Source organism: Struthio camelus, chromosome 1 (assembly GCF_040807025.1).
Source record: "Struthio camelus isolate bStrCam1 chromosome 1, bStrCam1.hap1, whole genome shotgun sequence".
In the NCBI taxonomy this organism is placed as follows: Eukaryota; Metazoa; Chordata; class Aves; order Struthioniformes; family Struthionidae; genus Struthio; species Struthio camelus.
The window spans coordinates 83,798,218-83,825,978 of record NC_090942.1 but is presented as its reverse complement, the minus strand read 5'-3'; the positions used below and the strand labels follow the sequence as shown (position 1 = coordinate 83,825,978).

Here is a 27,761-nt window from a genome sequence, read left to right as displayed (position 1 = left end):
TTTGAGACAGCTCAGAGGAGAACAGTTGAGATGCTAAATACTTGGGGAACAAATACTCTGGGGAGAAAAGTTAAGCAAAATGGAAAAGGTAACTCTGGAAGACAGATGACAGAGAGGATGGGTAAGCAAAGTCCACATGCAACCACACAGCAGGCTGTTAAAAAGAGATTAAAAAAAATTACTCATCTGCAGTAGTTTCTGTGGCTTTGTGAGTGCAGATTAGGCTGGCCACATGTATTAGTGTGACATTTGGGTTTTGAACCGTAGGAGCAGCATAGGCAATGGAATAAATGACAGCAGAAGAAGGTAAAATTTTATTGAGGTAGACATTCAAGTCAGAATAGCACATTTGAAAGTGAGTATGATACTATAAGATTTATCCTCTTGTACTTAGACTTCTTTAGATCCTTTTACCTCTACTTACCAGAGAGGGCAGCAAATATCTATATTGTTAGTTTGCAAGGTAGATTAAAAAGAACCTGCTCATCCTTTCATATATTCTTTTATTGCTCTCTTTTGGCTTTCCTTGTTACACTCTGTCTTGCCCAGGTGATGTGTGAGCTGTACCATTTTGGTTTCTCAGAGCACCAGTATTTCTTCAAACATTTCTACTCACGACCCCACATGGACTTGAAGCAATCTGCATTTACGAGCTTGGAAACCACTGTTTTTCATTTACTTTGTATTACCAGTATTCCCATACCTGCTTGTAGTGAAGTTTGAACACCGAGTCAATTAATTCAGTTGCTGCCCAGTGAGATGAAATCCTGTGGCCTACTGGAAATCACTTCATTTCAGGAAATTTCATGGGCAAGTGAAAAAATCCTGCCGTAGTATTAAGTAGCGTCCCGATATGCTATGAAACTTGCTTCATTTAGCACAGTAATCTTGGTTTCAGGGCTTCCTGCCATTGTTGCTAAACTAACTTAGAGCAACTTTTAAAACATATTATGTTTGCGGTAGTTGCAACTGGTTAATGTTCCCAAGTACAGAAAATGAGATTGTGACGTCTGACACATAAATAAAGGCTCATGGCTAGAGTGCAAACAAATGCTCAGCTAATAAAATAACTGGCATCAGTCCCCATTCTACAACTGAGTCCTGGCATCCATGGCTGACTTCCCGGTAGCTCACAGAGAACGAATTTTAGCCTGAGCTCTGATAATCCATTTAACTGATGTGCAGGGAAGACAATGGAAGTGATTCACTGATATTACACAGGGGTGGGTTATTCTGTTAATTTAGGACCAAAACTGGTCTAGCCTCTTTATGAGCAATCAGTGCCTTTCATGGGGGTAGGAGCCTTCTTTCCTTCATCTGTTGCAGAATGAATTTTCTTGCTGTGTTGCCAGCTTCCCAGAATATGACTGGAAGCACTCAGATGTCATATTAGGTCCTTCAATCGCCACCCTTTACTGTAGCAGCTGTTGTTTAGCTAAGCTATTTCCTGGGGAGCAAGAGCGGGAAGATGAGGCTGTGAAATTATGAAGTGAATCTATTTGTAAGTGAGGTCGGAGCAACCTACATAACTGATAGATTATCTGGAGAACTATTACTGCACTGGCCAGAAGTTCACTGCATAGAACAGCCAGGTGCCTGGCTACTTAGGCTGTCAACACACTTTCGCTTCTCAGAACCCTAAATGCAGTTCTGGATATGCTTTTGCATGGAGCAGTAGGAAACTTTTAAATCTGTGTTTCTGCCTTATCTGTTTGATATAGAGAGGAAATTGTCATCCTGGGGCTCAGCATGTTCTCCTAAATTAGGTGCACAGAGAAAACTTACTGAAGGAGCTGGAGGTGAAGAGACCTAGGGTTGCAATCTTACTTCTAGGTAACCTTGAGCAAGCCTTATAACTTCTTTGTACCTTTAGTTCTATTCTACTTTGTCAAGATATCCTCTAGTATCTTCAGCAGCATCCTCACCCTAAGCAAGCCTAAGGACAATATAGACTCTTTTTTTGTAAACAAAAGTCCTTTCCCTTCTGGCTCTACCTGCTTTCTTTATATCATTATTTTTGGCATTGCTAGCTGTACAGTCATTAAGTCACGTTTTACTTGTTTAAATCTTCTCATGACAAAAAGTCATTTGAAAGGCTTCCCAGGTATGTTAGACATGAAGGGAACAAGTCGTACACCATCCTCTTTTTTAGCAAACAGTGAGGCAGAGGTGTGTGATCTGCATACTCAGAAATAGTCCTTCTTTTCAATGTCAGTGCCTGCTTTGCATTGCATTTTATCCCCTGTGGCGGAGATCAGCATTTTCGTCTCTAGAGAGCAGAGCGTTGACTTCCAGTTAGGAGTATGCAAGTGTTTTTCCTAAACTGATATATAGAAAACTGTGTTCCAAAGCACTGGAGGGCAACAAGGACAAACATGCAAGCCCAAGAGCTTCTGCAGTCCCAAACAGATCAGCAGACCTCTTCCAAGTTCTGAACTGCTTATTGTAGATAAGAAAATAGGAAGAAAGGCTGAAGTACATTGCATGTTAGTCTACTCAGCTACTAAAGCAGTATTGCTAGTCGGCGTCATCATTCAAGTTTTGTCCCATAGCTTGTAAAGATGACTGTAATTTAGGTTAGCTTTCCCTAGTATGCAATGCTATTGCAGAGGAATGCAAAGCAGTAGGTTTCCCACTGCTGCACAAGGCAGCAGCTGGAGAGAGGCTTCCTGCATGTTACTCTATCTAATTTGTTGTCACCACTGTGAGGACTGTACTAGCCAGCAGCAACAGTGATAATAATGATTCTTCCCATGAACATATTGTCTTTTATTTAAGGATCTCCAAACATATATAAACACTAATTAAACTTCAGATCACCTCAGGGAGTTACAAAGGGCTCACATCACTCACTTCTAGGATGCAATTCTGCAGCTATTTGGCTGCATATGGCCTTGCTAGTTACGGACTGATTCATCATGAGTTTGAAAAGTCTGCCAGCACTGGGGTCAGAACTGCATCTTTTTTTTTCTGAGGTAAATGATATGTATTTATACCTATGTATGCAGGGGAATACCATTTTCCCCCATGCTGCTTTCATATGATGGCAGTATATAAAATCCAGCTGAAGTCCTTCCCAGTAAGCAAGTATTCACTGTTTCAGTTTGAAGGAAGATGTGCTGCCACAGCAAGTAGTTTCACATCACCATGCCTTTCATTACGGATTGTATTAACTCAAGGCAAAGCCTTTTTTTTCACATAGGCCTTGCACAGATACACAGATACACAGATACACAGATCAAGGATGAGGCGTAACAAAAATGAATACCTTTTGCAACTGTAAATGCAAGTGCAATTTTAGGAATGTGTCTGCTGTTTCCCTAACTCTAATTGCATCTCAGGGACAGAGATCAGAACACTACGTATTACCTATTGGCTACACAGTCTGTCATTAGACATTGGAAAGTTGAATTGTTCATTTCATGGCCCCTATAAATATCTTCTGTATCTTGCTTCCAGATCACAGGGAGCACATGTATGAGATTATCACTGAAGTAAGAAAGAAGATTTTGCATCTAAAATTTTTACTGCTACTATAAGTAGTCACTTTGCAGGGAAGTGGACCCTGCAGAGCTTGCAGTCTTCATATTAGACACAATCGAAGTCTTTGCAGACATGGGCAGAATAAAGGTAGGAGTAGGCGAAAGGAATAAAGTGGTTAGAGCTATGGAGACGTCCTGGTTTGCCAGTTGCCTGTTGACCACCACGTCAGCGATTTGCAGGTGTTATTAGAGAGAAAGATTTGAAGACAAAAAGGAGTAAGACGGTAGCCTTACAAACTTCTGTGGGGAAGTTTCTCCAGGTGTGGGACTAAGACAGAACGGGAAGAACACATGGTAGCATTGTAAAGAGATTTAGGCAGAACTGATTTGAAGTAGAAACTTTTGCAGAGAGAAGATGAAATCAGTATCTGGTGAACCAGAAGAAGAGAGGGTTGCATCTAGAAATCTTCAGAATCCCTATGTGTCTGGCAGGTTTTGATGTGGTAATTCATTGCATCTGATTTCAAATTTTTTCATCTTCAAACCCTGTAGTGAGACAGATATTGTTTCTACTGGATAACTGGAGTACCTCAGCTAGACACAAGCAGCACTGCTTGTCCAAGGTCAGAAGGGGAATAAGAAGCAGGGCCAGACCCAAAATACATGTGATTTGCTTCTAATGCCAGCATTTTAATTACAAGAGTGTCCTCTTTCCTGCAGTGGGGTTCCCAGTCATCTGCAAGCGGCCTGTGCGAAGTCTGTGCATGCCTTTGAAATAGCACCTAGTATGATGGGCATGTTTGATGGTGCACATAGTGTGGGAATGTCAGTGTTTAAGGTGCAGGTAGGAAAACCTAAATCCCTTTTCCAATGGCAGTGGATGCTCAGTGGCAAGTAGAATTATGTGCTTCCCTTCCAATAGGAAGAGCTAGTCAGAATCCATTCCTAAGTTTACTGTTGTTGGTTTTGCATGGGAGTGAAATGGAAGATGAAAACTCTAAAAAAAATTGAAACGATTAAGTCTGACAAGGAGAGAGGTTTACAATATTTTATACTCCCTTGATTTCAGTTGGGAAGACAAGAGATACGGGTCATCATTTTGGATCAGGCAGGCATTACATTGAACTCTTTATTATGTGGGTATTGCAATGGTGGCAGCAGCAACAAAATGTATGTTGAACACACAGCTAATGCTTATGTAAATGTTATGAGATCTATTTTGGAGATAGGTACCAGGATCCAAAGTGCAGCTAATGTCAGAGGCTTTGAACAAGCCGGTTAATTCTGTGTGTTTTGTAGAGCTCTAGAACTAGAACAATATTCCTGTCACTGGGCTGGGATGCATCCCGCCTAGTTTTATTGCCCTAACTCAGAGTTCATCATCATTGACTCCTTCTATAGCAAATGGAGAGAGATCTGCAAGTCCAGAAGGCAATTGCTCTCTAAGACTGACATCTAAGTTATGGCAAATAAGTAGCTTTCTAGAGGATCCTATTTCTCTGTGCAACTATTCACAGGTCCTGGATTCACTAGTTCAGAACTGGGCATATAGAGGTAGGTGAGATAATCCCACCCGAATGACTAAATGAAAGCTCATCAGTTCCACTTTTTCTGGAAGGTTGTTGAATGCTCTTTGGGATTGGTATTAAGTCACTCCTCCATATCAGACCAGCTTTGGAGCAATACTAATTCAAGTCATAGTGACTGTTTTCTTAGGAGATGTTGAGATGAGAGCTAAAGGTTTCTGAGTTCTTTAGGCCTAGGTTTTGTTCAGAAATGCACTCTCGAACACAAATGTTTCAGGTTACTACATAAAGATTGAGGCCCTGTCACAAAAACATATAATGAAAGAAGATTCTTGCCTCAAAGAACTGGTCATGAAAGTAGGTAAGGCTGACAAAAAGGTGGGAATAGAAGCAGGGAGAACTCAATTCAGCCACCTATAGCTATGTAGTGTCATTTGAGATGCCTGAAGAGATGCCTCGGATATCCATTTGGAGCTCACAGATATGGCACAAGACCTGCAGGAATCTTTTGCCTACTGGAGCAGCATCCTAGAGCATCCTGGGTGTCACTAGATGCCTGCATGTGGGCAGCTGAATCAGTCCCTAGACATCCCTTGAGTACAACGGAAGCTAACTTAGATGTAGACACATGTATGTAGACGCTTAAGTTTCAATGTCTTAACCTGTGAATTGATTCCCACCTGAAATCACTTGCCCAAGGTCACAAAGATAATAGCATCAGAGCCAGAAACAGAACCTTGATCTTGCATCTATAGCGCCTGAATATGGATGATATTAGCATCCTCTGACTGTAGGTCACCTTCACCACACTCCTGTAAGACAGGCAAGTTTTCTGTCTGTTTTTAAGATGTTGAAAAAGAGGCATAGAGAAGATGATTAACTTTTCTTGTAGAATAATTACGCTGAAAGATCTATGCTGGTAAAATTAAATATCTGGTAAAAAATTAAATATCTGCCATTCCAATCCTATGCACAGAGGCTGACTACTCAGTACCTCTGCCAAAGCTTTCCTTCTTGTAGTCTGTGCTAATCTTTCCAAGGTCTGTGCTATTGGTTGCATGGTATATCAGTGATGCAATACAGACACAGAATCTCTGTGCCAGAAGGAACTTCTTCCTTCAACTGCTTGACCGTTCTTCTTAATGGGCTCCTATTCATCCTAAATAAGCGCGAGTTTGTTTTTTTTCGTGTGCAAAAGTTTTGAGGATGGTTAGACCTAGACCCAATTATATTCAGAATTTGATTAGGTTTTCAGAGCCTTTTAATGTTTGTTGATTGTCACTTGAAATCTACTTGAAAAACTTCGCTTCACTGTATTTCTCCAGAGACATGTATGAGCTGGTAATTGTGTATTAACACAACAAACTGAATGATTCAATTATTATTTTGTAGGAAATTCTATTGCTGTAAAAACATCTATTATTAGGTTACCCATTATTGAGAGAGTACTCAGCCGTTATTCATTTCTGTCATTAACAGAAATGCTAATGTGATTATTAACATAAAGTGGAAGGGTGAGATTGCATGAACCTCCTTTAACAAATATGCTCATGAAGATGCCAATTCAGAAGTTGAAAGCTTTGCTTGGAGGACAGTCTTGCCAGTGAGCTAGGTAGTGCTTCATCTGGTACTGTTGATAATCTGATCTTGTCATCCTTGAACTTCTCATGACTTTGGTACACTCACCCTAGGAGGTATGTTATCCCATGAATGGCTGTAGACCTTGTTTAGCAAGAATGTAGACATGAGCTGAATGAGACACTTGGGGTTTTGGGGCTTTTCTGTGCTGTGGCATAGGCACCTCTCACATGCACATCTGACTGAAGCCCTTCTCCTACTCCATGCCAGATGTAACTGGTCAGTAAAGAAGCAGCAGTACTGCATGGTCACCAGGGATGCGTGCTGCAAACTAGTGCAAAAGTTCTCCTTTGGACCTTGTTCCTGGTGAGGTGGCCTGAAGCATAAGTTTCATACATAAGTTGCAAGTAATTTTAAATATCTGTATGTAACTAACACATGCATAAAAACTTGAGAGTTCAGTTAAATTGCAAAATAAGTGAATTTGATGCCATTCAAGTTTTCCAAGGGTGATGGTATATGTAAGTTTTAGAAGGTAAATACCTTCTAAATACCTCAATTCTTTAAATGGGTGCTTCTAATTAAGGTTGGAGTGCCTTAACTGGCTAGATATTCTTTGACCCAGCTTAAAAATTCTGCTGTTACTGCTTGGTGTTTTATTGTAGTGTATACCTCTTCAGCAGAAAGAGACTGGTGTTGTCTTTCATTTTTTTCCACTACCATTCAATGCGTCTCTGCAGTTTAAGAGCTGAAAGGCAGCTTGTTTGATTGGTAAAGTTGTTGTCATCTCAGCCACATTTTTCAGGTAGATTTAACTGTTGCTTTACTGGCATTGTATGAAATTAAGAAATGAATGTGGCTTACAACTTTTTAACAGTGGGGGAATTAACTACAATGAGATATTGGATTTGAGACTTTCCTACCCTGTAGGACTTGGTTTAGAGTCAGTGGATAACTGAAATAATATTATAATGATGTTTTAAAGGTTGGAAAAGTTACAAATAGGACTTAAATTCGATGTAACAGCTTGCTTAATAGCAAGAAGCAGTTGTCTTTTTTTAAGAAATTTTAGCTATATTAAAATAAAGTTGCTAGGTGGGTGAGTAATTTTCATCTTATTTTGCAAGCAGGTCAGCTAAATTGCTCACAGCTACAAAGAGCATTGCTATAAGAGATGAGGTTAGCATCCGCTAGGTTTTGGACTTTAGACATGTACTGGAGTGCATTTCTTTCATAAAAGATGTAGGTGGGCCACACAAAGCACACAGGCCTGTCATCTTTGATAAGCCCCCACTGTGATGCTGAGAGCATCAGTAGGATGCAGCCTAGGTATCTAGATTAAAATGGCCCACTGCTCCATGTCTTTCCCAAGTATTGAAACAGGTCTGTTTTGGTAATGTATATTTCTTATACAGTTTTTTTCGGAAGAAACAGCAATCAAGGGACCAAACAACAAACACTGCATTATGCAAAAGCACTCAAAATTATTTTACCCTTGGTCTTTGTTACTGATAATTATTTCACAGTAAGCACCCACGTAACGTAGGGGAGATATCCAGGTTTTGAAATAGTTTTTGAGCATGTAGTCTTTTAAATCTTCCCTAATTGACTTGCCTAAGCTGACTGTCACATTTTGTGCATACATTGCTTATTACTATGGCTGGAATCTATGTTCCTGCAATACCCATTTTTCTTGACAACTGACCAAATGAAAAACAATTCTTTTTGGCATGCAGAGCTCACTAAATACTGTTTCAGGGAAAGAACAGTGCTATCTTTTCTATTGAGGTTTTGCAGAAACTGACAGCCCCGATACCTGTTGTGTGTGTTGAATTGCCCTCAAGTTGTACTGAAAACAATCAGAGGACACTTATTTGTGGAGAGAATAAAGTACCATGTTAGTGATGTGATCACCACCATGACTGACAGATGGATAGAACATCTGCAACAGTACCATTGGGAATACTTCAGGAATGAGGCAGGTTTTTAAAAAATGAAATATACTTCATCAGTGTTTTTTGAATAGCTCTTTTCAGTTTACATCAGCAATAAAATATTTTGCTCAAAATGAAATGTGTTTGTGAAAATTCACTTCAGCTGATTATTTTTTTTTTGCCTCCCAAGGGTAAAAAGGTTTGTTGAAAAAGTTCGTGTCTCTATTTGAGTCTGATACGTGTTCAACAAATATCACTTAAAATTACCAGATAGGAGTAATAGAATGCAGTTCTGTCTCCACATAATGGTCAAATAGAAAAAGCTGGTCCAATTTATTACCTTCACTGATTCACCCAGATAAATCACCCAACCTTTTTGAGAACTTAGGCACAAAAACTTGAGAAATGGATCCTGTTGGTTAATGAGTAGATTAAAAATTTTGAGAAAACACCTTTGTCATCCTCTCCCTGAAGCCTGGATGAACAAATCATCAGTGATATTATACCAAAGTTCAGCCAAACCTTCTCCAAAGCTTTGCTGCTCTGTGGGTCCCCTCACCCCTGAACTGAAAAGTCCACACTATAATCCACCTTTTCCAAGAATCTCTCTTTAATTTCTCTTGTAGTTTCCACAGATACTAGCTATCCAGGAGAATCAAAAGAACACTATGTTTCAACCAAAAACTATCAGCACATGCTGTGTCTAATTCTTCCACTTCTAAAAACTGAGCTGTGATTTTGTGTCCTTCAGAAGGGCTTGTGATGTGCTTGGTGACAGACATAACACAGTGCTACAAGGTATGGTGCTAATCTCTTTTTCAGACTTCTTCTAATAAACTGTGTCCACTGGGAAAATAAGGAGGCATGTCTACACCCCAGGTGCAGGTACACCCCAGTTACCTAAGCAGAATCCCAGCTCTTGATGTTATATTGTCTCTTGGTGGGACAGGACCAGGATGCTGGAGCTGAGTTGGTACATACACACAGCACTGAATCCCATACATCATAAATACTGACTTGAGCCAAAGCTAGCTGACGAGTCTCTGCATTGTTTCCTGATATGGTTGCAGGAGATCACAGAGGGGAAAACTTGGCATCGCCGTCAAACTCCTCAAGAATTTTCTCGTATCTTTAAAAATGGTAAATGTGACTCCTCCAAGGATGGAGGCTGGGTATGAGGGGGTTGTTCCAGGTGAGGTGTCTTTGCCTTCCCTGAGTGAGTGGTGGGTGTTGCCACCATTCTCCACTCCCTTATTTTCTGGCTTGTACTTACTCAATTTTGAGCATACCAAAGGAAAATTAACAGCCCCTTGTGATGGGCTGAAGGAGTGCTCCAAACAGATTGTTTTCTAAGGCCTTGTCCAGGCATGATCCCTCATCTTTTTACTGTTTGAAAAGGTTCCCTGACACGTCCTGAAGAAATATGCAGAAGAAATGCTGGCCTTGTTCCTGCAAGAAGATTTGGCCAGGCTCCCACGCACGAGGCTAGAGATCAGTGGCTCACTGCTGTGGAATCTCAGTCCTGCTTAGCACTCATTTCCCTCCTCTTTCCAGAGTCCCTTAATCTGATAGATCATGTGAGGAGAGGCGAGAGGGGGAAGGGGAGGGGACCGTGATGTAAATCAGCTCCAGCTAAGTTAAGAGACTGCGTTCAACCGTACGGTGCCTGCAACTTGCTGTGATTCGGGGTACCACCGGGAGACCCTGAATCGTGCTAAAAAGGAGCAAAGATGGAGCATGTCTGTTTGAGACCCAGCGGATGATGGACTCACTTCACTTGTGGGGAAGAAAACGGTGCGCTTAACAGCGCACGCTCCTGCAGCTTCTTGCCTTGCTGTCTGCTGCGTGTACTCAGAGTGACAGGAGGACAGACTCCAGGACGTTCCTGGAGAAAGGGAGAAGCGAAGCTCGCTATACTTGTGGGGTAAGTTTGTTCCTGCTACCTGGGTTTTTCTCTCTCATTTGAGGCTTAAGCATGTGGTTTGGGGGAAGCAAAGGAAGTGGAGTAAACTGGGATGTGTATGAAGTGTCTGAGGGTATTTAACTGTCTGAAATCCTGCCTGGATTGACTCTGAGCCAGGTGATAATCACTGACTAATCCCTCCGCTGGCAGATCCTGCCCAGATTACATGGCTGTGTGTCTCTGTGCCAAGGTGCCTACCAGAGGTATTTGCAGTGAGGGTCTTGAGTTGTATGCTAGAGAAACAGACGAAAAAGTGTTTTGACTGCAACAATTGGCTGCAGAAGAGAAATACGTGTGTGTGTGTGTGTGTGTGTGCTCATGTCACGGTAACCGCTGTGTGCAGTTGCATGTCAGGGTTAGCAGGCAGAGAGGTCAGTAGGTATAGCCAAATTGTGTTGCTTGTTACATTTCACACAAGTAAATCTGTACATAATCAGGATTCAGTCGACCATGTAAATTTTAACAGTTTTTGATTCAGATTTGCAAAATATATCTGGCCAGGAGCGTCAGACATGCTCTAAGCATTTGTAGCTCTAGCTGAAGTATGTGATCTGTGGATTAAAAAGCTGCTTACACTAGTAAGGTCCCTAAAACACATTTATACCATGATAAAGGGCCCTGTAGTAGGCTAGAGTTTTTCTTTCCCTGTAATGTACACGCTACTGCTCTTGCTGCCAGATAACACAGGCTGTTGTCAGCACCTGCAATAGGGAGTTTTCTAGCTGAACGTTGGCCTTTCCAAATGCCATTGAAGAAGTCCGCCTGCTAAGGGAAAGGAGGAACAAGAAGGAATATCAAATTATACATGGTTATTATACTATATTATAATATATTAGGTTTTGCTTTAGCTAGTATATATAATATAACATATCTAATAGGTAAACAGGGCATCAAGTAACTGACACAGCTCAGTTAACATCTATGGAGTTGCACTAGTGATGAATTAGTCCCCGATTGCCTGCTAGCATTGCGAATCTCTGAGAATGCTTGCATGAAAATACTGTTATGACACCTGCTGCCTGTCCCAGCCAGAATGTTGTGCCTGTACTGTTTTAGGATAACATCACTCAGTTGATTTCCCCACATGGTACACAGGGCTCCTGGCTACGGTATTTTGAGTACAGCTAGTCAGAATATTTCTAGTGATGAACATCAACAAGATATTGAAATATGGAAACAGAAGTTATAAAAAGAAAGCTAATCATCACTCTGTGTGTATGTGTGTGTTCTTTTTCTCCCTTTTTTAAACATAACTCTAACCCTGGTCAAAAATTTCAGTTTATACATAGAGCAAAATATTTGCTTTTCATTAGCTGTAGTCCTGAGCCTTTATCTAAGGAGCCTCCTTTCCCAGAACTCAGTCAAAACTAGGATAAATGGGGTTGTACTGATCCTGTGGATGCTCATTTTGATTTCTTTCCAGGACTTGTGATGGCTTCAGCTTGGCAGAAAACTCAGGAATACTACAGCTGGGTCCTTGAAAGCGGAGGTAAGTGCCTTAAACAGAAATCAATACATACACACACAGTAGTGTGATCACAAAGAACAAACTTAGAAGAAAAGTGATCCTTATATGAGTGTGCATTTTTTCACTAGGCAGATTTTCACTTTTTCCTCCCTATGATCATGAACTTCCTTTAAGTCTTGAAATACGTACGAGGGAGACTCCAGCAGGATCACAGTAAGGACTGAAGGGGCTGGGGATTTCCCCAGTCCGTAGTGGGGAACTCTTGGCAACTTTCTGTCTCACCTACAATGGCAGACTGACCAACAAGACATGTTCAGGACTGCCTTTTAAATCTGAGATATTATAAAAAAGTGAATTTTTTAACATGCATATTGATGCATCACGGGAAACCTTAGTAAAACAAAGAGTTAGTACTTCATGTGTTTAAACTCATGAAGATGTCAGTAAGATGTGCTATCTAATAAAATATTGATAGAAGCCATTGCTCAGTGTTTGAAGGTTTTTCTCTCTGCAGTTAGGAGACCTCAGGGCTTCAGTTGCTAGAGGTTCTGCAGGTCCAGTTTAGCAGAGCCCTGTGGCACCCTCGGAGTTAAATGTCAGAACATGCCACATAGTGGCATGAAGGTGGAATGGCAGGCCTGCATGGTGGCCCTGAGAGGGGAAGGATATGGGGCCAAGTGCGTAGGTTTCAGGACTTGAATTTCAGAAGAGAGTCTAATTCAAGACTTCTGACAGACTGTAAAATCCAGAACTGGGATATCAAAGAGCTCTTGACACAGAGATCATAGCAGAAATAGTAAAGGATTTGCAGGTTTAGAAGGAAGGGAGATTAATAGAGTTGTGTGGACAGGAACAACATCTTAAAAAAACCCTGATGCCCATTGGCAAGAATGTGTGAAGAACACAGGAAGGGGATGCAGCATTAGTGTATGTGCCATGTAACTTACCAGTGAGCCAAAGACCGAATTTCAGTAGAGGATTTCTGTGAGGGTCCAAGGACTAGAATAGTAAGATGGGATCTGGGGCTTGGGACTGGCATGTCAGGAAGTGAAGAGAGATGTTGAGAGAGTTTAGTAGAGCAGTGACCTCAGTGGGAATGGGAGAAGAATGTGTAAATAAGAACTAGAATATTTTTCCCCTAGGATTTGGGGGAGGTGACAGGACAGAAATCCTGTTGAACTTCCCTTTCCTAAAGGACTGAGGAGCAGTTTCAAGAGAGACGTGTGTTTAGTCATTTTCCAGTGAAACTGTATGCTTTCAAGGGAGTCCACTCTATGAGTAGATCTAAAAGGAAAGGTATGGAGAATTTCAGATGGCCTGAACATTGTGGAGAAAAGAGGAAGTAGTCTCTATGACTGAAATAATTTATTGCTGAGCTTTAAAGACTTAAGCTCTCGCAGATCCCGGAAATGGTTAGTTTGTTCTGTGCTTCCCTGCTGAACCTGTCTTGAGCTTCTTCTTTCTCGCCTGGGGGACAATATTGCAGCCTGTCATGAGGAGCTCAGCTTGTATCAGGAAAGGCCTGTTCACTACCATACAGCTAAAGACTTGCACTCAGCAGAGGGCTCTTCTAGGTCCTACAGCCCCAGCCCTAATGTAGTGTTAAAGCCTTTTAGCAGAGGCTGGCACATGGAGTCCCAAGGTGGAAGAAAAGCCAAGGATCTGCTTTGTACAGATGCATGAGATACCAGTTTACTGCTAGAGGACATGTGGGACGGAAGCAATGAAATATATCTACCATAGAGCAAACAAGACGTGCCAAGTTTAGCTATGTGTTTTGCTTTTCAGATCCAAGGACAGACCCATGGCCCCTGGTCTACTCTCCACTTCCAGTCACCCTTCTCTTTGCCTTCTACCTCTTTGTTGTGGCACTGGGGCCATGCCTCATGCGCAAGCGGGAGCCACTGAAGCTGAAAGGTCTGCTGATTACCTACAACCTCGCTATGGTGACATTATCAAGCTATATGTTTTATGAGGTGAGGAGACTGGATCTTCCTCTCATTCACAAAATTAATGGTGAAAGGTTACTTAATGACCAAGCTAGAAGTTGGAATCTCCCAGGTAGTCACAGAGCATATGCAGGACTCCTCATTTTGTCTCAAACCTGCCTGATAAGGTGCTCACCTCTGAAAATGAGGGAACTTCTTTTCCAGACTTGCACAATCCTCTCCAAGCATATCAAGTGCATTGCAGCTTCCTGCTTCCATAAGTGTTGATTGCATTGCTTTCTGCTGGTTTGATGTGTGGACAATTCTAAAATATTCTCAGCTGAGACCCACTGGCTTATTTTATGTACACCACTGAATATTCTTCAAATAGGTAGGGCTGAACAGGTTTGATAAACAACTTGATGTGAACAAATTTGCCAGTTAAATTTATGGTCCAATTCTTAGGTTTAGTTAAAGCAAATTGTAAATTTTTTGAGGAAATACTGCTAGATCTCAGGATAGGTATGAAAATTGATTGCCTATGCATGCTTGTTCAGTTATACTGGTTACCTGGTATAGCTTTTGGCTTTCCAGTTAATAGGCAAATGCAACTAGCCAAACCAAATAGTGTAATGTTTACAAATGAAAACACTTTTTAGAGAAACTCTGAAACCTAGAATTCACTGTTCCCACTAAAGTATTTTTGAGCAATCCAGCAATTGCATAAAGAGTTACAAACTTGATCAAACTGAATATTCATTTTCTGATTCCAACAAGGACATGAAGTATTTTCTTTCAGGTTTTACTTTTTGCTCAGCCACAGAAGCTGCATGGATTTTCAGTTAGTGAATGCTAGATTGAGACCCTGTGGCCTTTATCATGAATTTGTACATCTTTTAGAAATGGATGGTGTTGAACAGAAAATGAATTCCTGTTGCTTTTCTTTCTTTCAGTTTCTGGTAACTTCAGTCTTGGACAACTACAGCTACCTGTGCCAACCAGTGGATTACAGCCGAAGTGAACTAGGAATGAGGGTACAGTTCTGTACAAAGCTTGCCTTAGGCCCTGCTCTGCCTCTGGGTATGCAGATTGTTTTGCTGGTAAATAGCAATTTGCATTCCTAAGAAGCGTTTTGCTTGTAAATTTATTTCACTAAATTGTCTGCTTTAGCAATTGCATTTAGCTTTAGCTCTCTAGAGATTAATCACCTCATTTGATATAGCCATCTAAGTTCCCTCTTTGACCAGTGGAGAGAGGGTGATCCTTCCATTTGAGGACAGATGTCTAATATATGTATCACAAATTACCTCTGAAAGATATGTGGCACTCTCTATTGATTTTGTAAGGATTCTGGGTGATCATTGTCAACTAGAAAACCAATTTTTATATCCTAATATTTGCATAGCATAAATCTCACTCAAAATTTCTGTGAACTGGAGGATCCGGCTAAAACTATTTCTTGTTTGGCTAGCACAGGGGGACCTGGGTCTCACCATCTTCAGCTTTTCAAAATACCGCATGATTTTTTTTCTCTGTCTGAATTTGGAGCTATTATATTTTGCCTCCAGATAAAAACAGGCTTCAAATGGCTGCAAGCATGGATATTAGCTTTGTGGCTTTCCAGGTACTTGCCATCAGGCTAGAAATTGTTGTTGAATAGCTCGCCTTGCCTTGCCAAAGAACAAACAACTTAGCAAACAAATCATCTAACCAGCCAAAGCTACTAAAATGCTAAATGAATTCTTCTCCTCCCTGCTCCTTCCTGAGCACCCACTCTGGGGAAAGCAACAGCCATAACAGACCCAACTTAGTTTTTCGCCTTGGCTGTTGAACCCAGGTGGGCAGCTTTCACATACTGCATGGATCAATAGTTAAAAATCTACGGTAGTAAAACTAAGCAGTGATTTTTCCTTGAGATCTAACAGCATTTCCTTGTGCTGCCCAGCAGATGGCAAGAGTGTGTTGGTGGTTCTTCTTTTCCAAAGTCCTCGAGCTGCTGGATACGGTAAGGGGGGCCTTGGCTCCATAGCAGAACTGGGGCTCCGAAATAAATCACTTCCTTGTCAGGAAAGGGCAGAGTGCCAAAAGCTAGTGTCCTGGGTTGATCCTGTATTGATTTGGGTGATGCTTTTCAGTAAATGCTTTTTTTTCATGTGTTCTGCTCTGCCTGTTTGTGAGAATACAGCTGACACTGTCAAAAAATAGGGCACAGCTTCAGAGTATGGTTACGTAGAGACATTTTGCCTGCAAGAGTGCAGCACTGCCACTGGATAGCATGCTGCTAGGCTTCCTCAAAAGCCTCTTTCCAAACAAACAAAAATGCTGAACCTATGTCCAGTTTGCCAGTCTCTATCCCAGTGACTGTATACGCGTTCCACTCCTCAGCACCTGTTCTGTAAGTGGATGTTCCCTTTAAATCACAAACAGTCCCTAAGGGAGAAGCTTTAACCTTAGCTACTGCCAAAAATGGTCTACCAAAATCTTAGTTACCAGTTGATAAAGGCTGCCGGAATATCTGCCTCTATACAGGAGCTGTCATTGCTGGTCCGGATGAATGACAGTGGTTAGTTATGCAGTAAAGGGACTGCATGTGTCCTGGTAGTTCTGCTGCTGCAGATTATTCCAAAGCTGCAGGTTAAAGGTTTGTATCCCAAGAGAAATCAAAAGTCCTTGTGAAGGCACAACCATTTTACAGCTTGTACGTTAGTTGTTCTCCTATATTTCAAAGAACTGAGAACTGAGCCTGAACTAAGAAGGGAATCACACTTCTCAACTTGATTGGCCAGGGAAGGCTGTATTCTAGCTTGTGTAGGACTCCACAGTCTGGTGCTCGTTGTGGGGATAAGTTGACAACACATTGCATTGTGAATCAACATGTGGAGCCTACCCAGACCTATTGGCAGTGGGTTTGCCCATCCTCTCTGTGTTCTCATCAGCAAGTGAAGCTGCTTTTCATCATCTTTTTTTTTTTTTTTAAATCAGTGGCAGAGGAAATGGGGTTGGGAAGATTCGGAAGCATCATTAACTGTTCTTATCACCTTCTGGTATAATATCTTCCTCTGTCTAAACACATCAGCTCAAGACTTTCCTTTGCCGGGTTTCTTCCAGGTTTTCTTTATTCTGCGCAAGAAACAAGAACAAGTGACTTTCCTGCATGTATATCACCACGGCACGATGCTGTTCAACTGGTGGTCAGGCGTCAAATATGTTCCTGGGGGACAAGGTAAGTTTCTATGGACATCATGTGCTTCAATTTTTCCTGGGCTTTGGAGATAACATAAGCAGTGCAGATGGGCTGACTGATAGGCAGGAATCTCACCTATTTCCAAAGGTGTGAAAAACATGTGAGTTTCAGTGGATACCATCTGCTCAGTTCTTTGGGCTATTTAGACTGCTATATTCACTGCCTCATCCAGAACAAGAATGTGCCAGTCATTCCCTGTGCAAACAGAAAAAAACAGCACAGTATACAAGGTCTATTCATACCTCACCCAGACCTTCAATTACCATTCAGCTGGGCCTGGTTCAGCAGCCCAGATTCTGACTACCTTTCTTGCCTTGACTGTACTCAGCTTATTTCTCACTCCCTTTCTGGTCTGTACCCAGACTGCTTCTTCTTTCTGCTCCACTTACACAGAAGCATCTAAAGCTGACACAGAGTGCTAGACAAGTACTACAGAAGAAGCTGGGGTACTCTTTTTTTTGGGAGGCGAAGTTACTTTGACTGAATAGCCTTGGCATCAGAATGGTATGAAATACTTAGGCCAGATCAATAATTCTCTCCTCTGCCTTTGAAGTTTTCTGAAATCTAGATATAGGATGGACATACACTGGAGGGAACAGGGAGAATATGAAATACGTCCTAAGCAGAGGCTAGATTGAAGGTTCACACAAATGTATTTTGAGAGCATTATCACTGTGGATGTCAGCTCATTGCAAAGTTAGTTTTGACTGGTTTATGTGTCTTGCTCATCCTGACTTCTTTACTCCTCAGCCTTCTTTATTGGGATGTTGAACTCCTTTGTACATATCTTCATGTACACGTACTATGCCCTGGCAAGCCTGGGACCACAGATGCAGCGTTACCTGTGGTGGAAGCGTTATCTAACCATCATGCAGCTGGTAATCAATTCATGTATTCATCTCTGCACTTTCGCTTCTTGGTTATAGCCCCTGCTCTCTGAGTCTGTCCTTCTGTGGGGGCTCAACTCTTTCTGTTTATTTCCTGTGGAAATGATCATGTTTCTTAGGTGTCCTAATGTCACCCTATGAGAGGTGAATTGATCAGTGATGTGTTCTGAATACTACTCTCAGAAAACTACCAAGAGGCCTTCAGTGACTACATTAGCTTCCAAATAATAAACCTGATTTTGGTAATGAGAAGAAAAGAGAGGAAAAATAAAAATTATACTTCTCTCCTGTTATATGTATCAGCCTTTTCTCCACTGGAGCAGCTTGATTTTGAGATGTTGGGCAGTAACTTGGTAGAGCTTTGGGTTGTCTGTAGGGCAGGAAATCGGGCAGCTTTCATTCTGTTTCTTCAAAAAGGAAGGGCATGGCTAACTGTAGGCAAACAGAGAGGAGTTAAAGAAAATAAAGGTGTGCGTTTTATTCCCTATATGGAGAATCCCCTTGGATTTTCTTTTCCTCATCTCTGAAAAGGTCCTGACAATTCCACTCTGTATTTTTTTTTTTCAAAAATAAAGCATAAAAGCAATGTTCTAGACCAGGACAATGATTACAGTAAGCATGTGGGAGAGTTAATTCCACACAAAGAGAGATTATGGAAACAGAGTGTGTGGTTACCAAAGAAGAGAAGTAGATGTAAAATAGTAGTGCATAAAAGGCTGGCCCACAACTCTTATTTATCCTGGATGGTAAAACCCGAACAAGAAAGGGCAGCATGAAATCAAAAGATATTTGTAATGCAAAATATAGCACAGGACATCAGTTTTTATTTAATGAATTCTCAGTTTGTAGAACTCATTAATTCAGGGTATTGAGACAAGTTTAAATGAAGAAAAGCAGCATCTGTATTTCCTTTCTATAAACTAAAATATCAGTCATAGTCGTTACAGGTATAATCTGATTGCCATCTGAGGACAGGAGTCTCCCACCTTTGCTCTCCATAGTCCAAAAAGAATTGCTGGCCAGTGGCAGAGAAATGACCTAAGGTCTATGGTCTGTTCTTACATGGGAGAGGCTGAACTCCAGAACTGCTTCTCGTAGCAGTGGGCAAGGCTTAATATTTGGTGGACATATGATATCCCTTTATCTTGTGCAAAACACTGTTGGGCTCAAAAGACAAGTTTTACAAGGTGTGCAGGTGGTACTCTGGGTTGAGGACACAACTAATATGAGTGATGCTCTTCATTCTTGGCCAAATATTCAGTCTGGGTATTTCTTATGTAGGATACCTAATCTGGCTGCTTCTTTCCTTCCCCTCTTTCAGTGCCAGTTTGTGGCCATTGCTGCTCATTCTTCCTACAACCTCTTCACAGAGTGCCAGTTCCCTAACGGCTTCAACGCTGCAGTCTTCCTCTACATTCTCAGCCTTATCACTCTCTTTCTACGCTTCTATTATCGAACCTACATTAGGGGAAAACAGGAGAAGCTCACTTAAAGAAAACCAAAGAGGAGAGTGAGCATAGTTTGATGAATTTGCACATTCTCTGCTGCTTCTACCATGACTGCGTGAAGAAAATGTATTTAGAAAGAGTGTGGGAGAGTTATATGTGCAGACTCTTGGGTGCATTAAAATATTTCAAGTGAGGAAGAGAAGAGGAAATACCAAAAAACCGGGATTAGAGTATTGAGGAGCTCACTTATTTGATGCTGATGCAAATCCAAGCCAAATAGTCATCAACATAGCAGCCTTTGTGAAATTAGCCTAAAAGGATCCCCTCCTGCCCTTCCATCTGTCAGCTCAATTTGCGAGGTCTAGCATCCCACCATGACTCCGTGGCTCATTTCTTAGACTACAAAGGGTTTGTTTCCATTCATAAGTCCATCTCAGCTTATCTTCGTTGATCAGGCAAGGTCAGGTTCCTCCAGCCTGAGAGCAGTGTTCAGGTAACAGCAGAAGTCAGGAACTCACGGGGACTGCAGGATGTGCTCTATTGTTTGCTGCATCCCAGCCTTTCCTCTTAAATGCCCTCACCAGGACTAGGATGAGTTACAGCTATATAGGCCTGATGATTTCACTTTACATTAGTGTAAACAAGATGGAAACTGGACATTCTGTATGAAAAGCTGACTCTGCTCTGAAACTAAAGAGAAGGCATTATTAGTCTCTGGTCTGTCATTCAACCATTTTCACCCTAAGCAAGAAATTAGTGTAGTGAGAGTCATCATAGACCATTTTCTGGAACACTTATTTGTCTTTGGTTGCTCTCATAATGCTAGAGAGAAAACTTTTTATGCACAAGGATCACTTGTCATTACTGCTTTGAGATGCCACATTTTTGAACAGCCAGAATGGATTGAGCCCCATTCACAACATTCTTCTCCAATTTGTAATTACTGTTATTATTTTAATCTTTCATTAAAGGTAAAAATGATTTACACCACCGTAAGCAACCACCTTCATGACTGAATTCTACTTGTATTAATACAAAATTTACCAAGTCAGCTCCCTGGCTAGTGTAAAGCTGCATAGCTCCATTGACTTCATGATACGAGTTATTAGCACCTTTTGGCTCCTAAATTGGTTAAAAAGTTAGAATTTGGTCCCTATGTTCATCTACAGGCACTTAAATACCCCTAAAGCTTTGATATGGTAGCACTTTTGGAAATCCTACATTTAGATTTTAAACTATAAAATAATATTTATTTATTCTATTTTTTTATTTTAAAAATACTATTACGCAGTAGTGATTTTTTTTTTTTTTTTACAGAAAGCTCCTAAAGGAGAATTTTAGCTTTAGAATTAGTAACTTCGGGACATTGCTATTGCCAAGAGAAACTCACCTTAATTTAAACAGGCCTAACTCCTCTGGAAAGGAATTAGAGGATTGTATGTTAGCCTGTACCTAGAAAATGGGTACACCCAAAAAATTGTGTGCTTTGCACTGAGTTTGGAATTCAGTGGCTATGCAAAACAAATGCATCTTGTTCATCACTAGTCTGCATGCATATGCTATACCTTTCCCTTAGCTACTATATACACGTCTTAAGATAAACCAGTATTCCTCCATTCCTTTGCCTCCTCCCCTCAAACACATACAGAAAGGATTTGTTTGTGCTACCACAGTAATACATTATGAACGTCATTCCACTGATTTCAGTCGTCTTTTTTTTTTTTTTTTAATTTTCACTGGTAAGTATGAAAAGAGACGCACAGATTATTTTACATCTCTCTGCTAGCTCTTTTTCTTCCTGGCAAGTATTTCCTTGCCCTACCCACTAAATAAATTGTGCTGCTTTTGCATACTAGAATATTACTGTTTTTAGAGCTTTGAACAATAAACCTCTGGGTGAATCCTCCATTCTTTCCCTTTGTTTGGTGAGGCGGGAAAATAATCTGCTGTTTATCTAACACTCTACTCACATTCAAGGTTTCCCCAAAGGCTTCTCCAACACTGAACGCTTAGTGCAAGTAAAGCTATTTTATTACTTCTGTCCATTAAATGATTCACTTATGGCCCTATGATGCTTAAATCATCACTGCATTTGGCCATGCAGTTTTACGGTAGAACGTAACTCTTCCTGCAGCTGGCTAAATTATCTGTGCTTAAAAAGAAATCTAATGATTTCAGCTCATTTTCCTGTATGTGAGGTGATCATAAACAGATCTTGACCTGAGTTTTTCCTCACATAAGCTTTCTCAGTTTGTAGTTACCAATTTCAAGGGCTTCACTAATAATTTTATTCCAGAGTGATACTCAAGTATTTTAATTTTCCTTGATTTATTCATAATTCAGGACAGCTTAAAAATCAGAAATGAGTTGGAAAGTCAGATGAGATTACTCAACATCTTTGCAAATCCTTTTATTTAAATTTTTAAACATGTCAACTAGCTTTTTTTTTGAAGTAGCCCATCCAGCTAAATTTGTATCTGTGTAAGACAGTGCTAATTGTAATGGGTTCTGGACCAGGACTGGCCTCACGGATTGCAATGAAATATGAAAACTTCAAATTGCCATTTGACAACTTGTAGTGAATGACCCATCATCCACACGGTAACTACTATTTGTCCTAGTCATGTAATTCTCAGTCTACCTATCCTTGTCCCTCTTCCTCTCAGCTTGGGTTAGTGGCCTGATCTTGCACTTCTGTGCCGGCAGGAGCTTTCTGTCCTGACTGCAGTGCTCATAAGATGAAAATGAAGTATTTTCACCTGGGTGATAAAGAAGGATTAAGTCTGCCTAGAGACATCCCGCTTTGCATACACAGATGTATTTATACGAGGCATAACCATTATAAAAGCATCAATGCAAACAAAATCCACTTGTGACAGTGCTTGCAACAGTGAAGATAAAATTGCACAATTACAGCTAAGTGGCTCTGCACATCTTGATTCTCTCCTCCTTTAGACTGTATTCCTCCATCTTCATTTTTCTGATTTAGATTAGGATATCAGAGTTGGTATTTTCTGCTTGGGGCATCCTGTTGTGGCAAGAGCAAAACCCAGAGTAGAGGTATGTGCTCCTGGAATTTAAAAAAAAAAAAAAAGGAAAAAAAAGGCATAGAATGAGATTTGCCCTTTAAGATCAAGTGCCTAGAGTTACAGATTACATCACAGAAATGTACTGTAAGTCAAAAGGCCTAGAAATTATAAATTGCAAGTTCGGACGATTCATGCTGTTTGGCAGAGACCAAAGCTTTGAGCTGAAAATATCCTGTGGCAATTGCTCTGGGCCAAATGCTGATGCCACCAGTATCCATGACAAAGTCTTCAGATTTTACTGGAAACAAGATGGCACAGCCGCATGCAAAAAAAGATGCATTTAGCTACATGGCCTGGTTTGTGTGGCAGGAGACCTGGGTGTTATTCAAGCTCAACAGATGACTTTTAAGAGAATAGCTGTGTGCAAGTCTCCCCCTCAAAAAATGTGGGTCGTTACACCTTCTTAGAGCACTTTGCATTCACAGGACGTCAAGCATAATGTAAGTAGTCTATTTGAATGAATAGGCTTGATTTCTGGTAGTGCGCAGCATCTTTCCTACTGTTCAAGTCAGTGTTAGTTATGGATGTTATGAGACCAAATTATCTTCGAATAAACCAGAACATTTACTCACTACTTACTTTCTCTCTTAAGATATATGAGAGGAATTCTTATTTTAACCAAAACAAAATACAGAAGATAAAATCAATTATTATTTGATGTCCCCCCTCCCCCCACCATCAGTGCATGACGGAAAGTTTCCAGAGGAACTCAGGCTTATAATTGCAAAGCCATATAAAATACTGGAACATGACTGGGTTTAGCTATTGGATTTTTTTGGATACTACCAGAAAATATGGCATAATTTTAAAAAGGCAGAATGACTCTAAACAATTAATTAAGCAAAAACAGGATGCAGTAGGTTGCTATGTAAAAATAAACAAAAATCTGCTGATACAGATGTAAAACACCTCCAAACCAAACATTAAAATAGATCAGCCAACAGTATAAATAGAACAGTGTGAATTTGCTGAATTCATTAATGAATCACTTCATGAATTAGGCCTTGATAGATGGAGTGCTCACATCCAGATGTTTACTGTGATTTGTCAATGGCCTTGCACTTAATCCTCCTGGACAGGAAATAAGAGTCTTTGCTCTAGGATCTCCCTCAGGGACTGCGGCAGACTCTCTTGCTCGCTCATGCTCTGGCCTGAATCATCATAATGCAGGATCAGGCTGCTGGAGAATTAACAAAGTGGAAGGGGAACAGATTGGCCTTTAACCCCTTCAGGTCCTTTTCCGCTTCAAATGGCTTTCTCACCCTCTGCCAGGGTGGGGGTGCTATTTAGCCAGTGCCTGGAGAAGACAGAGAGGCATGACACGTAGCCTCCCAGGATGCACATTTGTGGGGTCCCCGTCCCCACAACCTTCTAGTCTCACCTACTAGTCTCTAGTCCTGGGGGCAGAGCAAGCCCCTAGAGGTTAGTGGATGTCTCACCACATCTCAGCATCGTATGTTTATTTTCATGATGCTGCAACTCCACAGCAGCTGTCAGTGATAGGGCTGGCCCAGGAGGGAGTATTTGTGAAAAGATGAAGTGTCCCTAAGGTGCCCTTAGTCAGGTATACAAGAGCATCTGTAGTGTGCATGCGTGAGTATGGGTAGATGAATGCAAAGTCTCTGCAGACTACCTCAGTTTCTCACTTCACAACATGTGAGACCCCCACACAGGATGTGTAACTCGTTTGGTAAGAAGGTCAAGGCCTGGTGTGTGCCCCACTGAACAGCAACCATACACACCACTACCACTCCTGCTGCGTAAGGCCATCCATAGGTGCTACTCATCGGCTCATCATGGCCTGGATCAGCCAGTTACATCCACCCCAGCACCTCAGCACAGGGAGAGGCTGCTGTGCAATGCTGGAAATGCATCACAGCTAGGCTGGCTGTTGAGGGAGCGAAAGATGGGAGACAGTGGCAGAAGTTTCATGTGGTGCACGTGATTTCATAAGTCTGACTATGGGGTTGTATTATTTAAGTCTCTGGCACGATATTGTAAGGGGCATGAGGGTGTGGTCCTTCTTTTCTCCTGGTGGAGGGGTTGGTAAGTTAGTGTTGGGGATGCAGATCTGCCTTCATGGAAGGATAGAGGCTTGCTAGTTTGAACAGAGTTTCTTCTTCTGCAAAGCATTACTCTTATGTAAGCCTCACACAGGCAAAAGCTGGTAAAATGAGGTATCATCTCAGACGAATCACATTCAGGCAGCCTCTTGATGCTGCCTAAGAAACTAGCACAGTCCCATTTACTAGCCCCCCATCCAGCCACAGGAAACCCTCAAATGAGGTTGCAGGATAAGCCACCATTGATGCTGTGAGGAACCAATAGGGGGGAGGGGGGAAGAAAGAAAAAAAAAAAACTCTTCCAGAGGGGATAGCAATAGACATGATGACTGGATTAGAAAAACTGACAGATTTGGATAGAAGCAGGAGCTGGAAAGAATGGTAAATTTTAGCATGGATGTGCTGGAGTGTATGAAACCCCAGGGAGCCCCTGGTTAAGACATTAGTAGTGCATCACAGCACTTGCAGCGTCACACTATTCTGCATGCTCTCCTTTCTCTCCAGTATTTTGGCTTTCTGCCGGTAGCACTGCTCTTCAAGAAAGTGTTCAGAGTCATTTCACCACACACGAAAAATCAGAGATGCTACATAACAATTGAACTTTGAACTTCCCTACTTAGAGGAGAGTTTTCTTCCTCTTTAATATCACCCTCCCACCTTCTCTTGACCCTTCCTCTCCTCTTTCCTTGCACACACTTACACAGATACCCTGTCCTAAATTCTCCATGTTGCTAGAGCTGTAGAGGAAGTAGTAGTTTTCTGTTCAAATACTATACAGAGCAGCTGTATTTTACGGCTACATCAATAAATAATGCACATTTTCTTCATTGAGTTTTCAATGAGGTTTTCATAGAGATGAATGTGAGTGAGTCTGTCTCTTAGCACTTTAGCACAATCCCATCTGCCTGTAGATTCAGGATGTGAAACACCGTCCTATAACATTGAGAAAGCAAACTACAAACTTGTTTTTCATCAAGTGAGAATTTAAATTCAGTATCATCTCTTCCAGGCATTCAAGAAGTGCTGCGCTACAGAGTGTAACAGAATGTGGCTTCTCTCCCTGTTGTTGATGAAGGAATGATGGGGGTGGGAAGAAGGGTGTATATGTTCAAATATGTGCAGGAACAGCAAGCTGAATGAAAAAACGTAGAGGTGAGCGAGCAGGCACAGGAGCTGGCGCGTTTCGTGCTGTGTTACTGGCTATATTAATGTGCAGATGAGAGCACAGTTGCATGTCTCTGGTACGAAAGAGTGCAACCAGCCCTGTGAAAGGGAAATGCTCATGGAGCAGGCTCTGACAGTGAACACAGTGCTGGCTGGACACCAGAGTTCCTGGTGTGCAATTTATTAATTCTGGACTGGCACTACCTCCGTGAGGTCTATGTGAACATGTCCAGGGATGTTTCCTCTTGAAATGAATGATTATTCAAGGCAAGGCTTGGAGGGAGAATATCTTGCTTTAGACCAGCTGATAGAGCTGGAAAAAAAGACTAATTTTCCAGTATGCAAGTCCTTCCTCAGGTTATTATCCCTGAGATGCATTGATAACAACAGATCAGCTGTTATTGGTAGGGGTGCACAGGTGTCTGTGTTTACTATTAGTTTGCCATTCCCTAAGGATATTATACTATATCTTGCAGGTTTGATATACTACCCTGTTAAATAACTGCTCCTGTAAATCAAACGGCCATTGTTTTCAAAGGGCTGCTCTAGAAAACACACCTGCAATTTTGCATCTAGGAATTACTCCTGTGAGTAAAGCGGCTCCTGTATTCACCTGCACAGCTACGTAACAAGTCAGTGGTTCTGTGCTCAGCTATCAGAGGGAAATTATAGAACATGACCATGTCACTAGGAAATCCTCACTTATGACTTCTCCCATCAATTACTTTTTTTTTTTATATGTGGCAATGTTTTTAATATTCTTGGGCATATTTCATACACAGAAGTAATATCTTACATTAGGTGAAAACCCATTAATACCTGTGAATCTAGGTAAACTCAGTAAGAATGTCACTGCAGTGATGCCAGCTGGAAGGCAAAATGGTTTTCCACTTAATTTTATATATTTTACACTAGTTTTTGTTAGAAACCTAAAAACTCCAATGGAATACATGTGTCTATAGGTTTTAATCCTATAGTATTTGTATTTGTATGTATTATATTTCCCTGCAGACTAGAATAGATGAGCTCATGATGTGGATATAGAAAACAAATAAGATCTTAGCATTGATTGTATTACTGATCTGTTACTAAAGTGATCATGTAAAGCTGGTTCGAGCCCTTTTCTCTAATAAAATGCACACCTATTGAAATTTATCAGCTTTGGATGTGGATTTAAGAGCGCATCGAAGTGAATGCATGCTCCTGGGTTGCATACGCTAAAACGCTAGGCAGGAAAACGCTAGGCAGGAAGGTGGCCTGGCTCATGTCTTTCACTGGCTTTGGAAGCTGCTTTTGGGGCTGCACCACAATCACAATAAGCTTGCGAGGAAAAGCAAAGCAAAGCAAACTGACGTCCCTCTAAACCTTTTCTTTGTTGTGATTATATGGCGCGGGGAGGGGGAACCAAGAGGCTCAGGGAACCCCCGAGGCTTTCACTGGCCCGATTACGATTGTCATTACCGGTAAGTGTGTGTGTGGGGGGGGGGGTGATGGGGGGGTTATTGCCAGAGCCCTCCCCGAGCCCGCCCACTCCCTTTAACAAGTAATCCACGAGTGGGGCTGCGCCATAATCCCTTGGTGGGGTACGGGGGGGGGGGGAGGGGAAGGCGCGCGAGCCCGCGTGGAGGGGTCGCGGCGGTGCGCGGCCGCGGTGCTGCCCCTGACCGCCCGGAATCGGCCCCGCGCAGCGCCCCCCGCATCCCGGCGGGGCTTAGCCACCGCCTCGGCGCCGCCCCCCTTCCCGGCGCAGCCCCCCCCCCTCCCCCCCGGCACCTCTGGGGATGCGCCGCGGCTTCCCCGGCGGGGCGGGGAGGTGGGTCCGCAGGGAGCTCCCCTCCCCGGAAGGCGCCGGCGCGGAGTCCCCGCGGGGTTCGGCTGGCGGGGCGGGGGGATGCCGCAGCCGGGTAGGCGAGGGGGCTGCGGGCTGCTGGCAGCGGGGGCGCGGAGGAGCCGGGATCCTCCTTGACGTCAAGCGCTAATAATGAGC

General features: G+C 41.9%; 1 protein-coding gene across 6 annotated transcripts; it reads left to right on the top strand.

Moving 5' to 3' along the window:
• The first annotated feature begins 156 nt into the window (after window positions 1-156).
• Window positions 157-26,929, top strand: LOC104144410 (very long chain fatty acid elongase 4-like). 6 transcript variants are annotated; one of them, XM_009675410.2, is made up of 8 exons: window positions 157-10,444; window positions 11,907-11,972; window positions 13,740-13,927; window positions 14,833-14,979; window positions 15,828-15,884; window positions 16,988-17,102; window positions 17,874-18,001; window positions 19,332-26,929. In XM_009675410.2, the coding sequence occupies exons 2-8, from the start codon at window positions 11,915-11,917 to the stop codon at window positions 19,500-19,502; spliced, it is 864 nt and encodes a 287-aa protein (XP_009673705.1). In that variant the 5' UTR covers window positions 157-10,444; window positions 11,907-11,914; the 3' UTR covers window positions 19,503-26,929. The 6 variants fall into 6 exon arrangements, with proteins under 6 accessions (XP_009673705.1, XP_009673710.1, XP_009673706.1 ...); XM_009675415.2 differs by having other exon boundaries at window positions 14,833-14,959; window positions 15,825-15,884; window positions 19,332-19,484; XM_009675411.2 differs by having other exon boundaries at window positions 158-10,444; window positions 14,833-14,913.
• The last annotated feature ends 832 nt before the right edge of the window (window positions 26,930-27,761 follow it).

What these genes read in the sequence shown, in the direction of transcription:
- LOC104144410 (XM_009675410.2), top strand. Translation starts at nt 11,915, where the DNA reads ATGGCTTCAGCTTGGCAGAAAACTCAGGAATACTACAGCTGGGTCCTT. An exon ending in TCCTCGAGCTGCTGGATACG is followed by an intron (nt 15,885 to 16,987) that starts GTAAGGGGGGCC and finishes GGTTTCTTCCAG; the next exon opens with GTTTTCTTTATTCTGCGCAA. An exon ending in ATATGTTCCTGGGGGACAAG is followed by an intron (nt 17,103 to 17,873) that starts GTAAGTTTCTAT and finishes TTTACTCCTCAG; the next exon opens with CCTTCTTTATTGGGATGTTG.